Below are 14,943 nucleotides of genomic sequence, written 5' to 3' on the forward strand. Positions count from 1 at the left end.
ATTTAAATAGGATTAAAATCATAAACTGTTAGCCACTTCTATTTTCTAATAAGAGTAGCATTCAGTAAAACAAAACTGCAAGTTTACTGAAGTGGGTTAAATAAGTTGATTAAAACTACTTAATTTAAAGTAAACTATTTTTGAAACTCAAGTAAATGATGCAGTATTCAAGTTTATTAAAAAATAAACTTTTAGCAATTTAATCATAAAAACCATTGCTAATATACAAAAGTATTATATTGTCAAACTCTAAATACACAAGTTGGAAAGGGCTTAATACCAAGTCCTTGGTTCAACACTGTATTTCATATTCCCATCTGTATATCAGCAAAGTTGTAGAAGTTGTCTACATCTCCAGATGCTGTCTCCTTGCTTTCTGATACAAACATCTATTTTAAATAGAAAATAAACAAAAACATAAGTACTAGTGATGCCAGAATGCCAAAGCCATGTTCTCCACAGAACAAAGTCACAAGATTATTATTTGAAAGAAATTCAAGTATATCGTTTATAATATTTAATATATAGATTTTCTTTAGAATCCATGCAATATAGTTTCAATAGCTATAAAAGTTAAGCTTTTTTTAAAAGGGCTTATGGTATAATTAAGGTCTCTGTTTTCATAATACTTCAGTTGTTATTTTATTACACCAGATTTTTATCGTTTAATGTACAACACTCAGTATTATGGAAGCTACCGAATAAGAAAGTTCATTTAAAGAACTTTTAGATGGCTGGGCATGGTGGCTCATGCCTGTAATGCTAGCACTCTGGGAGGCCAAGGCGGGTGGATTGTTTGAGCTCAGGAGTTCGAGACCAGCCTGAGCAAGAGTGAGACTCCATCTCTACTAAAAATAGAAAGAAAATTATATGGACAGCTAAAAATATATATAGAAAAATTAGCCGGGCATGGTGGCACATGCCTGTAGTCCCAGCTACTCGGGAGGCTGAGGCAGAAGGATCGCTTGAGCCCAGGAGTTTGAGGTTGCTGTGAGCTAGGCTGACGCCACAGCACTCTAGCCTGGGCAACAGAGCGAGACTCTGTCTCAAAAAAAAAAAAACTCTTAGTTTCATCTATTTTCTAATAATCTCAATAGTCTGAGAAATAAAACTTGAGTTTATTCTTTTCAAAACTGCTAAAGATATATTACTAATCATAAATGAAATATTTTCTAAACATCAATAAAGCAGTACTCAGTAGAACCCTTCAAAAGTAGCTTTTGTAAATGTCAGGCAGGAAATAGAGGAGACCTGGGTTCTATTCTAGCTTTATCATAAACTAATTGTATGATGCTAACAATTTAATAAACCTCTGTGGGCTCAGTGTCTACACCTATAATATGAGAAAGTTGGATTAGATAATTTCTAAATTATTTAGCTCTAAAAAGTCCAAATACGTAACGATTTTATCTCTATTCAATCTGGTATTTGTCCTCTCCCTTAGTACTACTGCTATGATAAAATGAGACAGAAGACAAAGTACTTAAAATTTTGCAAATTCAAGGAGCCATGGCAAAATCCGAGGACAAAACCAAAAGTTTCCTCTCAGATATTTATCAAAAAATAGTCAATTATATATTACTTATTTTTTTAGAGTTGGTCTTGCTCTGTCACCAAGGCTGGAGTACAAAGGTGTGATCACAGCTTACTGCAGCCTCAAACTTCTGGGATCAGGTGATCCCCCTGCCTTAGCCTCCCAAGTAGCTGGGATTACAGGCATGCACCACATCTGGCTATTTTTTAAAATTTTTTGTAGAGATGGGTTCTCACTATGTTGCCCAGGCTGGTCTTGAACTCCTGGCCTCAAGTGATCCTCCTGCCTTGGCCTCCCAAAGTGCAGGGATTACAGGTGTGAACCACTGTACCCACCCAGAAAGTTATGTACTATTGAAGGTTTTTAATAAGTAGATTCTGATTTTGTAATTATTTTAAACAATTAAAGTGTTAGTTTGGCAAGGAAAAACCAAACCTTAGTTCCCATTTATCATAGGTTCTAAAAATCATGATCTGATGTTCTTGTTTTTTTTTTCTTTTTGTAGAGATGGGGGTCTCACTATGTTGCCCAGTCTGCTCTTGAATTCCTGGGCTCAAGCGATCCTCCTGCCTCAGCATCCCAAAGTGCTAGGATTACAGGTGTCGGCCACCATGTCTGGCTTTATTTATTTTATTTTAAATGCCAAGGAACACCAGGGATAAATGTATTATTCGATGGTAAGGAAAAGGAGATGAAATGAAAGGTTAGATTGAATTATAGTCAATAAAATCTTGTACCTTGGTCCCATTGAATGTTTCATTTACAATAAGTTGACATTCTTCTACAGCACCATCTCCATTAAACTCCAAGGCAATAACAGGACCTATAAGCAAACCAAGAAATGTTTTCTTAACATGAACACAAATATATTCTAAAATTTATCTTTTTATTCTTCCCTGAAGAATCTCCAGCATCTTCTTTGAAGGAGAGAAAAAAGGAAAAGTAGACAGATGGGACACATCACCTTAGCATCTTCTTCCTACTCTAATCATAAAACAAATTAACACAGAGTTGCATCACATTACAAGTAGCTTCAGTGCTATTATAGGACTAGTGTCACATTTTTAAAGTGTTGTAAATAGTCTGGCTTTTCTGGTTTTCATTCTATAAAAACCACTGAAACTCCACTCATTTAGCAGTACAAAGAATAGTTGATAAAATAGCAAATAAGATCAAAAGCAATCCAAGTCAACATAAGCAGGTTTTGCCAGGCAGCCAGCCTTGCTTCTAACTCTCCTTACCAGCCAAGTTCTGGGCCACCAATAATGGAGCTAAGCCAAATGGGAATTGAGGCCAGACACCAAAAGTGGTGACCATCTGAAAGTATTTTCCTTGAGTGTGTCTTAAAGCTACATTCTAGAAACAAAGACCAAGTTTTTATTTTTTAATCCTATCAATTGTTTGTGCCTCCTTTCCCATACATTAATTTGAATACTTTAAAAACCACCCATGCTTTAAATACTGGGGCAAAGATTCATGATTTAATCTTTGGTCAGGCTTGGCTTAAAATGTAGCATTGGTAATACTGTTGTCAAATTGTTAGCGAGCATGGCCATAAGTTAGTCAAGCAAAATATATCCTTCAATTCAATTAATATTTATTCAGCTATCACTATATTCCTAATAGATTTGCTTTTTATCTCCTACAGTGATACAGAAGTCTTGATCTCCAGGAAATTACAAATGTATTGAAAAAAGTCATAGACTCATTAAACAAATACAAAACAACAGAATAATGAAGTAGTTAAGTAATGAAATACTAGGACTAATGAACATAAAATACTAAATTGAATGTAGTAATTTGCTACAGGACAAGCCACATAAATGAGAAAGAAAAGATCACACTGCACTGAACACCATGATAATGGAAGGCCTGTGATTTAATACAGACAACAAATACAGAAAAGGCAGGACATACATTCATCCCTCGGTATCTGTGGGGGATTCCTTCCAGCATATGCTCAAGTCTCTTATATAAAATGGTATAATTTGCATGTAACCTCTGCACATCCTCCCATATATTAATACATTTTTGAGACAGAGTCTCACTCTGTCTCCCTGCTAGAGGACAGTGGCATCATCATAACTCACTGCAACCACAAATTCCTGAGCTCAAGCGATCCTCCTGTCTCAGCCTCCCAGGTAGCTGGGATTACAGGCACGTGCCACCATGCCCGGCTAATTTTTCTATTTTTTGTAAAGACAGGGTCTTGCTCTTGTTCAGGCTGGTCTTGAACTCCTGACCTCAAGCTATCCTCCGGCCCTGGCCTCCAGAGTACCAGAATTACAGGTATGAGCCACCATGCCTGGCCTCCTCCCATATACTTTAAATCATCTCTAGATTACTTATAATACCTAATACAATGTAAATGCTATGTAAAGAGCTGTTATACTGTATTTTGAAATTTGTATTGTTTTTTATTGTATTGTTATTTTTTATTGTTTTTTAAATATTTTTGATCCGTGATTCGGTGAATCCATGGATATAGAACCCATGGATACAAAGGGCCAATTGCATAAGTCAACTATAAACCTAGATACAGAGAACGAATTAATTAAAGAATGAGTTTTTCTAGTATCACAGTGTGTAGATCAAGATAGGTACTAGATAAAGAAAACAAGGTAACTGAGAACATTTTCTTGCTCTTAAGCAAGGCTCTGTGGAGGAGGTAGGTAATAAGAGGGTATTGAAACAAGAGATGAACAAATTGCAAGGGAGAAAAATTCTAAAGGGAGGCTTACAGGAAAAGGTTCTTATATGAGTGCCTACTCCAACCCATGGATCTGTTTAGAAGGTTTGATGTAAAAAAATAAATATTGAGCAAAGAAAAAACTAAGAAAAATGTTTACCTATCGGAGAAAGAAGAGAGGGGGCAAGGTAGAGGGGATAGGGATGGAAGTGAAACTTCTCTGAATGTAACTTGCTATATAATTTTGACATTGATACCATGTAAATGCCTCAAGAAACTCAAAATTAAATATTAAAAAGAAAAGCAAAAGCAGTCTTTAAAAATTAAAAACAAACTAAAACAAATGAGTCTAACTGTATGTCAAGTTAGCGACATGACCATACAGAGAAAAGAATTATTCCAACTAACCTTTCTAGGCAATATTTTACCTATACACCCTCAGTGGGATATAGTCTAAGGACAAAAAGATGCAAAGAAATCTTAAAATTTCATTCAGTAATCTCATTTGCAGTAGTAAAATTTGCTGTTATTCTGAAACCATTATATGCATAAGTTAAAGCAAATGAGCTGATAATATTGTAAGGAACCAAGATTTTCAAAATAAAAATATTATAAATATAAAATGAAAAATTAAGTAAAAAGCCTTATATTGGCTATGAGTTGGTAATTGTTGAAGCTAGGTAATAGGTATGGGGGTTCATTATACTATTCTGTCTATTTTTATATGTTTAAAATTTTTCATTAAAACTCAAAGATCTGACTGGTTAGAAAAGTCTTGACAGAGAGGGGCATCCCGTACATTTTGTAACAAAACATAGCTAAACTTACAAAAGAAAAGCCTATAATCTTAAATTTTAATTTGGAAATACCAACGTGAACTCATGATCCTTCTTCCTTCTTTTTAAAAATATATAGTTTATGGCTATGTCCACTGAGAAAGCCTAAAAGAAATGACAACCCTGTAATATATAGCACCTAACATATATTTCTAAATGTCATCCCCCACTAAAAAGATCTAAGTCATCTTAGAAAAATGGATGATTCTATATCCAGGGCCAGATATGGATTAAGATCAACCTGGAACATTTTGTTGAGCCAAAAAGCAATGAAGTTGTCAAGGGCCAATGGGTTGTGCCAAAAGGACACAGAAGCCTAAAGGGCTCCCAATGGCCAAAGATAGACACACTGAGATCAGAAGGAATAAATAATGACTGCAATTTATTAAAACATACTGGATATATAAAAAGTCATGACTTTGTAATGATATTTAAGAAAAAAAGAAACAAACTCAATGGACACCAATGGAAGTTGCTAGGGTACTACTCCAAATTAATGCTTATTTTTCCCTTTATTCATTCTGCTTTTCTGATATGAAGTATATTTCAAGTTAACCAAACAGCTCTGGTGTACAAGGAGAAGTTCTGTTAACATCCGTTAAATGCAAAAGTAGTAACATGATTAGAAAATGATAATTTTGCAACTCCTATTAAAATAATTGGTTCAGGCAACAATCATCAATGGGTTTAGCACCCCACAGGAAAGACTGCAGGAAACTCTACAATAAAAAGATAAAGTCATCACCACTTGAACCCACACATCAATCTTTTTTTTAAAATTAATTAATTTTTTTTTTTTGAGACAGAGTCTCACTCTGTTGCCCAAGCTAGAGTGCCGTGGCATCAGCCTAGCTCACAGCAACCTCAAACTCCTGGGCTCAAGTGATCCTCCTGCCTCAGCCTCCCGAGTAGCTGGGACTACAGGCATGTGCCACCATGCCCCGCTAATTTTTTCTATATATATCTTTTTAGTTGGCCAGATAATTTTTTTCTATTTTTTTTTAGTAGAGACAGGGTCTCACTCTTGCTCAGGCTGGTCTCGAATTCCTGAGCTCAAATGATCCTCCCGCCTCGGCCTCCCAGAGTGCTAGGATTACAGGCGTGAGCCACTGCGTCCAGCACCAATCTTCTTCTTCTTTTTTAACACCCCACTGGTAGACAAACCATCCATTAATCTTAGCATCACTAAAAGTACAACAATCAAACATTATGTGCCTTCTCATTTAAAGTGATAGTAAACAGTACCACCTATGAAGTATTTCTGCCAAAAAAAACCCAACCCCTAAACCTGAATGTAAACAAGGCTTTGATCTAACTTCTAGTCTACCAGAAATATGGAGGTACAAATTTAACAACCTCATGAATACTACAGGACAATTGACCAAACATCTTTCCCAAGACAAAGGCATGAAACAAAAAGGGGAGCGAGAACACCTGTTTTTGATTAAAAGCAATTATAGGATACAAGACAACCAAATACAATGAGTGAGCCTATTTTACATTTGGATCAAATTAACTGTAAAAACACATAAAGAGTTGCTTTAAACAATTAGAAATTTGCATTAATTTGGGTATTAGATGATATTAAAGAATTATTGTTAATCCTGTTAGATGTGATAATGCATTGTGGTTACTGAAGAAAACATCTGTTTTTAATTTTGTTTTATTTAAGATACACACTGAAATATATATGGATGAAATTATAGGACAAATCAAAATTTGATTAAAATATTTTATCCAAAAAAGGAGATTACAGATTTTTGAAAGTATGGCAAAAAGTTGATGAAACTGGGGAATGAGTACACATGGGATCATTGGAAATTTGCAAAAAAGTTTAAAAATCATTTTAAACCAAATAACTATTGAACTAAAAAGAAAAAGTTGATAATAAATGTAGAGTTTGGGCCGGGCGCGGTGGCTCACGCCTGTAATCCTAGCACTCTGGGAGGCCGAGGCAGGCGGATCGCTGGAGCTCAGGAGTTCGAGACCAGCCTGAGCAAGAGCGAGACCCTGTCTCTACTAAAAATAGAAAGAAATTATCTGGCCAACTAAAAATATATATAGAAAAAATTAGCCGGGCATGGTGGCACATGCCTGTAGTCCTAGCTACTCGGGAGGCTGAGACAGGAGGATCCCTTGAGCTCAGGAGTTTGAGGTTGCTGTGAGCTAGCCTGACGCCACGGCACTCACTCTAGCCCGGGCAACAGAGCGAGACTCTGTCTCAAAAAAAAAAAAAAATAAAAATAAAAATAAATGTAGAGTTTGTTAGTTTTGCAAAGAAGAAAGTTTGAATTAGGTAGAATATGCTTTTATTCAGAACTACTATGAGGAAATATAGTACATATATTTTTTAAAAGTTACACATTTATTAAAGTTCCTGTTTTCTATAAAGAGAACATAAACTAGAATTCAGAAATACAATCTTGGTAGAATTACCCAGGCATGAAACTTGGTTGATATTCTTTGACTAGAATATGATGAACTTCCAATAAGTGACCTAATAATTTTCCAACAAAGAAATACCAGCAAAAAAGGTGGACAAGTGAATCAGTTTTGATTAACATGTGTGGATAATCCTTCATTTAAAAAAAACTACAATGTTGACAATGTACTTTTTAAACAGTACTATTTGTCTATCCAATGATGACTGCAATTACTGTGATTATTTCAAACTGAACTATGAGGTGAACAAGGATTACTGGTCATGTTTTTAATGCTTTAATGTGAACATCTTATTCAAATAGTTCGCAGTAGCTTTAAATTTAAATATTTCAGCTGTAATGAAAAATTGTGAAGATTCCTGGATGTCCTATCTAGTGAACCCTTCTGAGTTACTTAACATGACCTTGGAACAAACCACTATCATGCCTCAATTAGATTACAACAGACTCCTAAGCTGGTCTCTCTGTTCCCCTTTTAAAGCAACCACAGTGATAGTAGTTACATTTTAAAAGGACTATGACATTCCCCTGTTCTAAAACCTCTACTAAAATGTGATCTATATTTTTCTTATTTTTAATTGCTCTAAAAATAACTGACAGTTCAAAGAAATAACATTAACAATGTATTAGGTGTTTATAGCATATATACTAGTAAGATACATGAGAATAATGACACAGGGATGAGAGGGAAGAATTGAGAATATGATGTTATCAGGTCCTTACACTACAGGTGAAGTTGTATATGATTAGAAGGTGGACTCAAATTATTTAAAAATGTATGCTGTAAAACTATGCAACTACTATATAAGTTTTAGAAAAAGGTATAAATAATACATCAATAGAGGAGATTAAATGGAATCATAAAAATGCTCAAACAGAAAAAGAGGTAACAAGAAACAAACAAATGGAACAGAAAAATCAGCTAGCAAGATGGTAGATTTTGATCCAACTACATCAATTATCCCTTTCAATGTGAATGGTCTAAACATAGCAGTTAAAAGATAGAGATTATCAGACTGGATTAAAAAACAAGAACTAACTATATGCTGTCTACAAAAACCCCCCTCATTTTAAATATACAGATTTGATAAGTTAAAAAAAAGGATAAAGATTTATAATGAAACACTAACCAAAAGAAAGCTGGAGTAGCTATATTAATTTCAGACAAAGTATGTTTCAGAACAAGGAAGATTATTAGAGAAAAAGAAGGACATCACATAATGATAAAGGATTCTCCAAGAAGACATAACAATCCTAAATGTGTATGCACCTAATCACAGAGCTTCAAAATACATGATATAAAACCTGATTGGATCTGAAGAGAGAAATAGACAAATCCACAATTATAGTTGGAAACTTCAACATTCCTCTCTCATTAATTTATGAAACAAGTAGGCAGAATATCAGCAAGGATATAGATGATCTGAAGAGCACTATCAACCAAATTGACCTAGTGGACATTTAAGGAAGATTTGACCAAGCTACAGCAGATTACACATTCTTCTCACATTCACATAGAATATTCACACCGACATAGGCCATATTCTAGGTCATAAAACAAACTTTAATTAAAGAAAACAGAAATCATACAAATGTGCATTCTTGGACCATAACAGAATTAATCTAAAAATCAATAACAGAAATATATCTGTACAATCCCCAAATGTTTGGAAATTAAACAATATACTTCTAAATAATCCATGGATCAAGTGAAAAGTCTCAAAGGAAACTAAAAAAATATCTTTAACTAAAGCAGGGGTCAACATACTTTTTTTGTAAAGGGCCAGACAGGAAATATTTTAGGCTTTGTGTACCCTACAGTGTTTGTCACAACTAATCAGCTCTGCTATTATAGCACAAAAGCAGCAAAATGTAATAGATAAAAGAATAAGTGGGGCTGTGCTCCAATAAAACTTCATTTACTAAAGCAAGCAGTGGGCCATATTTTGCCAAACTCTAAGTTAAATGAAAATACAACATATCAAAATTTGTAGGATGCAGCTAAAGCAGTGCTTAAGGGAAAAATTTTAACATTAAATGCAAATACAGTTGAACCTCGTTATATGTAGATCCCTTAATTATGAATCTGCCTACTTGCTAAAATTCATTTGTAACCCCAGAAATCAAATACTTGAAATGTTTTCATGGTTATTTGTGAACATGCACAGAGTGGCAAAAAAATTTGAGATGCCTGCTGTGCATGTTCCTAGCTGAGGTTGAACAAGGCAACATTCTATTCTGCCTTCTTGTTTCAGCTCTCATACTGTAAACAAGTGTCCTTTTTGCAGTCTAGGTAGTGCCATGTTTTTCACATTTTTGTGCTTTTGGTTGGTAATTTCACCTGTTTAAAATGGCCCTCAAACATAAAGCTGAAGTGCTATCTAGTGTTCCTAAGTTGAGGAAGACTGTGCCTTATGAGAAAATATGTGTTAGATAAGCTTTGCTCAGGCATGAGTTATAGTGCTGTTGGCTGTGAGTTCAATGTTTATAAATCAATAATATATACTAAATAAGGTACCTTTACATAGAAACACACATAAAACAAAGTTATGTATTTATCAGTTGATGAAAATGTGACTGGAGACTTGGAGAAACCTAACCCTATATTTCTCCTAGAAGCAGCCATTTGGTATTCACTAATTCACCAATTCACTAATTCAGTGTTCACAGTGACTTTACAGAACATAATTAGCATGAATAATGAGAACTGACTGTATTAGAAATATTTAAAATCAGTAACCCTAAGCTTAAACCTTAAGGAACTAAAGAGCAAAACAAACCTAAAGCTAGTGAAAGGATGGAAATAATAAATATTTGAGCAGAAATCAATGAAATGATAAACCTCATATGAAAAGGTGCTCAACATCACTAATCATCAGGGAAATACAAATTGAAGCCACAATGAGACATCACCTCACACCTTTTAGAATGGCTATTCTTAAAAAGGCAAGAGATAACAAGTGTTAGTGAGGATGTGGATAAAAGGGAACCCTTGTGAACTCTTGGTAGGAATGTAAATTAGTACAGCCATACGGAAAACAGTATGGAGGTTCTTCAAAAAACTAAAAGTAGAACTATCATATTATCTACAATCTTACTTCTGGGCATATATCCAAAGTAATTGAAATCAATGTCAAAGGGATATCTACGCTCCCATGTTCATTGCAGCATTATTCACAACAGCCAAGACGTGGAGTCAACCTAAGTGTCCACTGACAGATGAATAAAGGAAATGTTGAATATATTATATGTACAGAATAGAATATTATTCAGCCATAAAAAGAAAGAAATCCTGCCATTTGCAACAACATGGATAAACCTGGAGGGCACTATGCTAAATGAAATAAATCAGACAGACAAAGACTATATGATTCATATGTTAGATCTAAAAAAATTGAACTCACTTAAACAAAGAATAGACTAGTGGTTGCCAGGGGATAGGGAGAGATGTTGGTCAAAGTATACAAACTTGCAGTTATAAGATGAGTAAGTTCTAGGGATCTAATGTATAGCATGGTGACTATAGTTAATAAAAAAATGGTAACTATGTGAGGTGATGGATGTGTTAACTAACCTGATTGTGGTAACCATTCCACAATAAATACATATATCAAATCATGTTGTACACCTTAAAAATATACAATTTTGGGCCGGGCGCGGTGGCTCACGCCTGTAATCCTAGCACTCTGGGAGGCCGAGGCGGGTGGATCGCTCAAGGTCAGGAGTTCGAGACCAGCCTGAGCAATGAGCGAGACCTCGTCTCTACTAAAAATAGAAAGAAATTATCTGGCCAACTAAAATATATACAGAAAAAAAAAAAATTAGCCGGGCATGGTGGCGCATGCCTGTAGTCCCAGCTACTCGGGAGGCTGAGGCAGTAGGATTGCTTAAGCCCAGGCGTTTGAGGTTGCTGTGAGCTAGGCTGACGCCACGGCACTCACTCTAGCCTGGGCAACAAAGCGACACTCTGTCTCAAAAAAAAAAAAAAAAAAAAAAAAAATATACAATTTTGGCCAGGTGCAGTGGCTCACACCTATAATCCCCAGCACTTTGGGAGGCCAAGGTAGGAGAATCACTTGAGGCCAGGAGTTTGAGACCAGCCGGGGCAACATAGTGAGAACCCATCTCCACAAAAAAATGAAAAAAAAAATTAGCTAGGCATGGTGGAACACACCTGTAATCTCAGCTACTTGGGAGGCTTAGGCAGGAGGATCACTTGAAGCCCAGGAGTTCGAGGCTATAGTGAACTATGATCACACCACTGTGCTCCAGCCTGGGGAACAGAGTGAGAACCTGTCTCTAAAGTGTGTGTATGCGTGTGTGTGTGTGTATGTACACACACACACACACACAATTTTGTCACTTACACCTTAATAAAGCTGGAAAAAGATAAAAACAAACAAAACCAACCAAACCAAAACACACACAAAAACAAAAACAAACAAACAAAAATCACACAAAAAATCCTCTCTCCAGGCTGATGGGAGAGAAAGACTGAGTGAAAGAGTGAAAGTGAGAGGGAGGGGACTCAAATCACTAATAGCAGGAATGAAAGAGGAATATCATTTCTGATCCCACAGACAATAAGGACATACTATAAACAACTCTATGCCCATAAATTTGATAACTTAGGTGAAATGAAACAATTCCCTGAAAGACACAAACTACTAAAATTCACTCAAGAAGAAAAAGCCTGAAGAGTCCTATATATAATAAATTAATTTATAGCTAAAAACCTTCCAAAACAGAAATCTCTAGGCCTAGATAGTTTCATTGGTGAATTCTACCACACATAAGGGAAAAAAGATGCCACATCTGTACAATCTCTTCAAGAGATAGAAGAGCAAGGATACCTCCCAACTAATTTTATTGAATATCCTAATATTAAAACCAAAGATACTACAAAAAAGGGAAAACTACAGACAAACATCCATTGTGAACAAAGATGCAAAAATCTACAATAAAATATTAGCAAATCACATCCAGCAATATATTAAAGGATAATATATCATGATCAAGGAGGTTCATCTCGGGAATATGAAACTGGTTTGACATTCAGATAGCAATAAAAGTCATTCATCAGATTAAATGAATTTTAAGCAAAAGCATATGATCATGTTGATAAATGCAAAAAAGCATTCAATAAAATTCAACATCCATGCATGACAGAAATTCAACAAACTAGGAATAGAAAGCAATTCTCTTAACCTAATAAAAATTATGTATGAATAACATACAATTGACATCATTTTTAATGGTGAGACTGAACATGTTGCATCCTGAGATCAAGAGCAAGGCAAGGATGTCCTCCCTCACTATACTGGCTAGTAGAAGTCCTAGCCAGTATAATAATGCAAGAAAAAGAAATAAAATGCATACAGATTAGAAAATAAGAAATCGAACTGTCTCTCTTAACAGATGACATGATTACCTAGAAAATGTACCATGATTATATACGATGTTAACCTTAGAGGAAATTCTGAAAGGTAGATGGGAACTGTCTGTTAATCTAAAATTATTCCAAAATAAAAAGTTGATTAAAAAACACAGTGAGATACCATGACACACCTAGAAAACTGACAATACCAAATGTTGGGAGGATACATAGTAACAGGAACTCTCATTTATGGCTGGTGGAAATGCAAAATGGTACAGCTACTTTGGAAAACAGTTTGGCCTTTTCTTATGAAATTAAACATATACTTACCATACCACTCAGCAATCCCACTCCAATGTATTTATCCAAGTGATCTGAAAAGTTATGTACACTCAAAAACCTATACACAAATGTTTATAGAAGCTTTATTAATCATTGACAAAAACTGGAAACAATCAAGATGTCCAACAAGCGAATGGAAAAACTGTGGTACATCCATACAAGGAATGCTATTCAGTAATAAAAAGGAACAAGTTATTAAGTCACCCAGCAAGATGGATGAATCACAAATGCATTTTAATAAATGAAAGAAGCCAGACCCAAAAGGCTACATATTATATGATTCCATTTATGGGACATTCTGGAAAAGGCAGACTTACAGGGACAGAAAACAAATCAGTTGCCAGGAGCTGTGGTTGACTGACTAAAGGGGCCACACAAGGGAAATTTTTAGGGAGAACCCTTTACTATGGTACGGGAGTAGTGGATAAGGTGGTAGACGCTATGTATTTGTCAAAACCCATGCTGATTGAACTTTACTATATGCAAATTTAAAAAGAATTAACCAGTATGTCAGGGGATCCCAGGATGGAATACAGCTTGTGACAAATGAATCTAATTGTATTATAAATGTATGACATAACTGCAATGAAGAGGATGAGGGAAAAAGGAGTTGACTTTAGAAACTTTCGAAGACTATGTTTTGAGTGGCTATTGTAAGAATAAAGACAAAAAGAATTGTACAGATCAACTGCACTCTACTTGGTAAATAAGTTTCTCACAGGGTTATGGGTTAGTAATTCTAAAACTACATTACATGTATAATAGGGTTGAACAAATAAGTGAACTGTAGATAATGGGAGCCAGGTTTCTCGCTTTTAGAATAAGTCACAAAAAAAGCAAGGGAAAGGAAGCTAGAATGAACCCTGTTGTGCTAGATTAGGGGGTATATGTGTGTGTGTGTGTGTGTGTGTGTGTATATATATATATATATATGTGAGAGATACATACAGAGTAATTATATATGTGTATGTGTATATAGGTTAATATTCATACATATATTTCCTACCTCTGTCTGTTGAAAGGACCTAGAACCAGTGATACCCCAGTAGTAACAGGCACACCTAACACCCAGATCTTGGTTTCTAACTACAATTCTGGAATAAAAGGAACTAGGAATCCTTGGAGAAATGGTTGATACTAGTTCTGGGGCAAGGAAGATACAGGATGAGCCTGGAGCATCTTGGAGAACCAGAAAGTAAGAAGTGTTCAAAAATCAAAAGGATGGGGCCATGTCAAAAGGACAGAGGAGCCAACCTAAATGAGCCCCTAATAGCTAAAACTGGAACAATTTGATGGTACTGGATTATAGCCCAAAGGATAAAATACATATCCATGAGTCAATACTGATAGAAATAAATGATTGAATAAATGGAGGAGAAAGGACAAATCTTTCTTACAGAAGAATTCCAAATAATGTATGTGGATATTCCTCTCTCTAGGAGGTAGAGTTTAATTCTCCTCTCTTTGAGCGTGGGCTGCTCTTAGTGATTCATTTCCAAAGAACAGAGTATGGAAAGGGAAACACAGAAACTGTACAGTAGAGAAATCTGGCAGATACCACCTCATGTTGATATCATGTGCCTGTGATGTGATGAGAAGGGCACTTCACTTCTTCCCAAAAATCCATAGCCCTAGTCTAACCATAGAAAAACCCAAATTGAGGGACATTCTACAAAATAACTGACCACTAGTGTTCAAAAGTTTTAAGATTACAAAAAACAAGG

General features: G+C 35.3%; 1 protein-coding gene across 1 annotated transcript in view; it reads right to left on the bottom strand.

Annotated features, from left to right (window-relative positions):
* Positions 1–305: 305 nt before the first annotated feature.
* The window catches only part of RP2 (RP2 activator of ARL3 GTPase), a 39,004-nt gene continuing 24,366 nt past the window's right edge, over positions 306–14,943 (bottom strand). Inside the window, exons 4-5 of the mRNA XM_069463725.1 lie at positions 2,272–2,357; positions 306–389 (exon numbers count right to left, since the gene is read on the bottom strand). Coding sequence (XP_069319826.1) covers positions 306–389; positions 2,272–2,357 — 170 coding nt within the window. The remainder of the gene's footprint in view (positions 390–2,271; positions 2,358–14,943) is intronic.

This window comes from Eulemur rufifrons, chromosome 30 (genome assembly GCF_041146395.1).
Source record: "Eulemur rufifrons isolate Redbay chromosome 30, OSU_ERuf_1, whole genome shotgun sequence".
Lineage (NCBI taxonomy): Eukaryota > Metazoa > Chordata > Mammalia > Primates > Lemuridae > Eulemur > Eulemur rufifrons.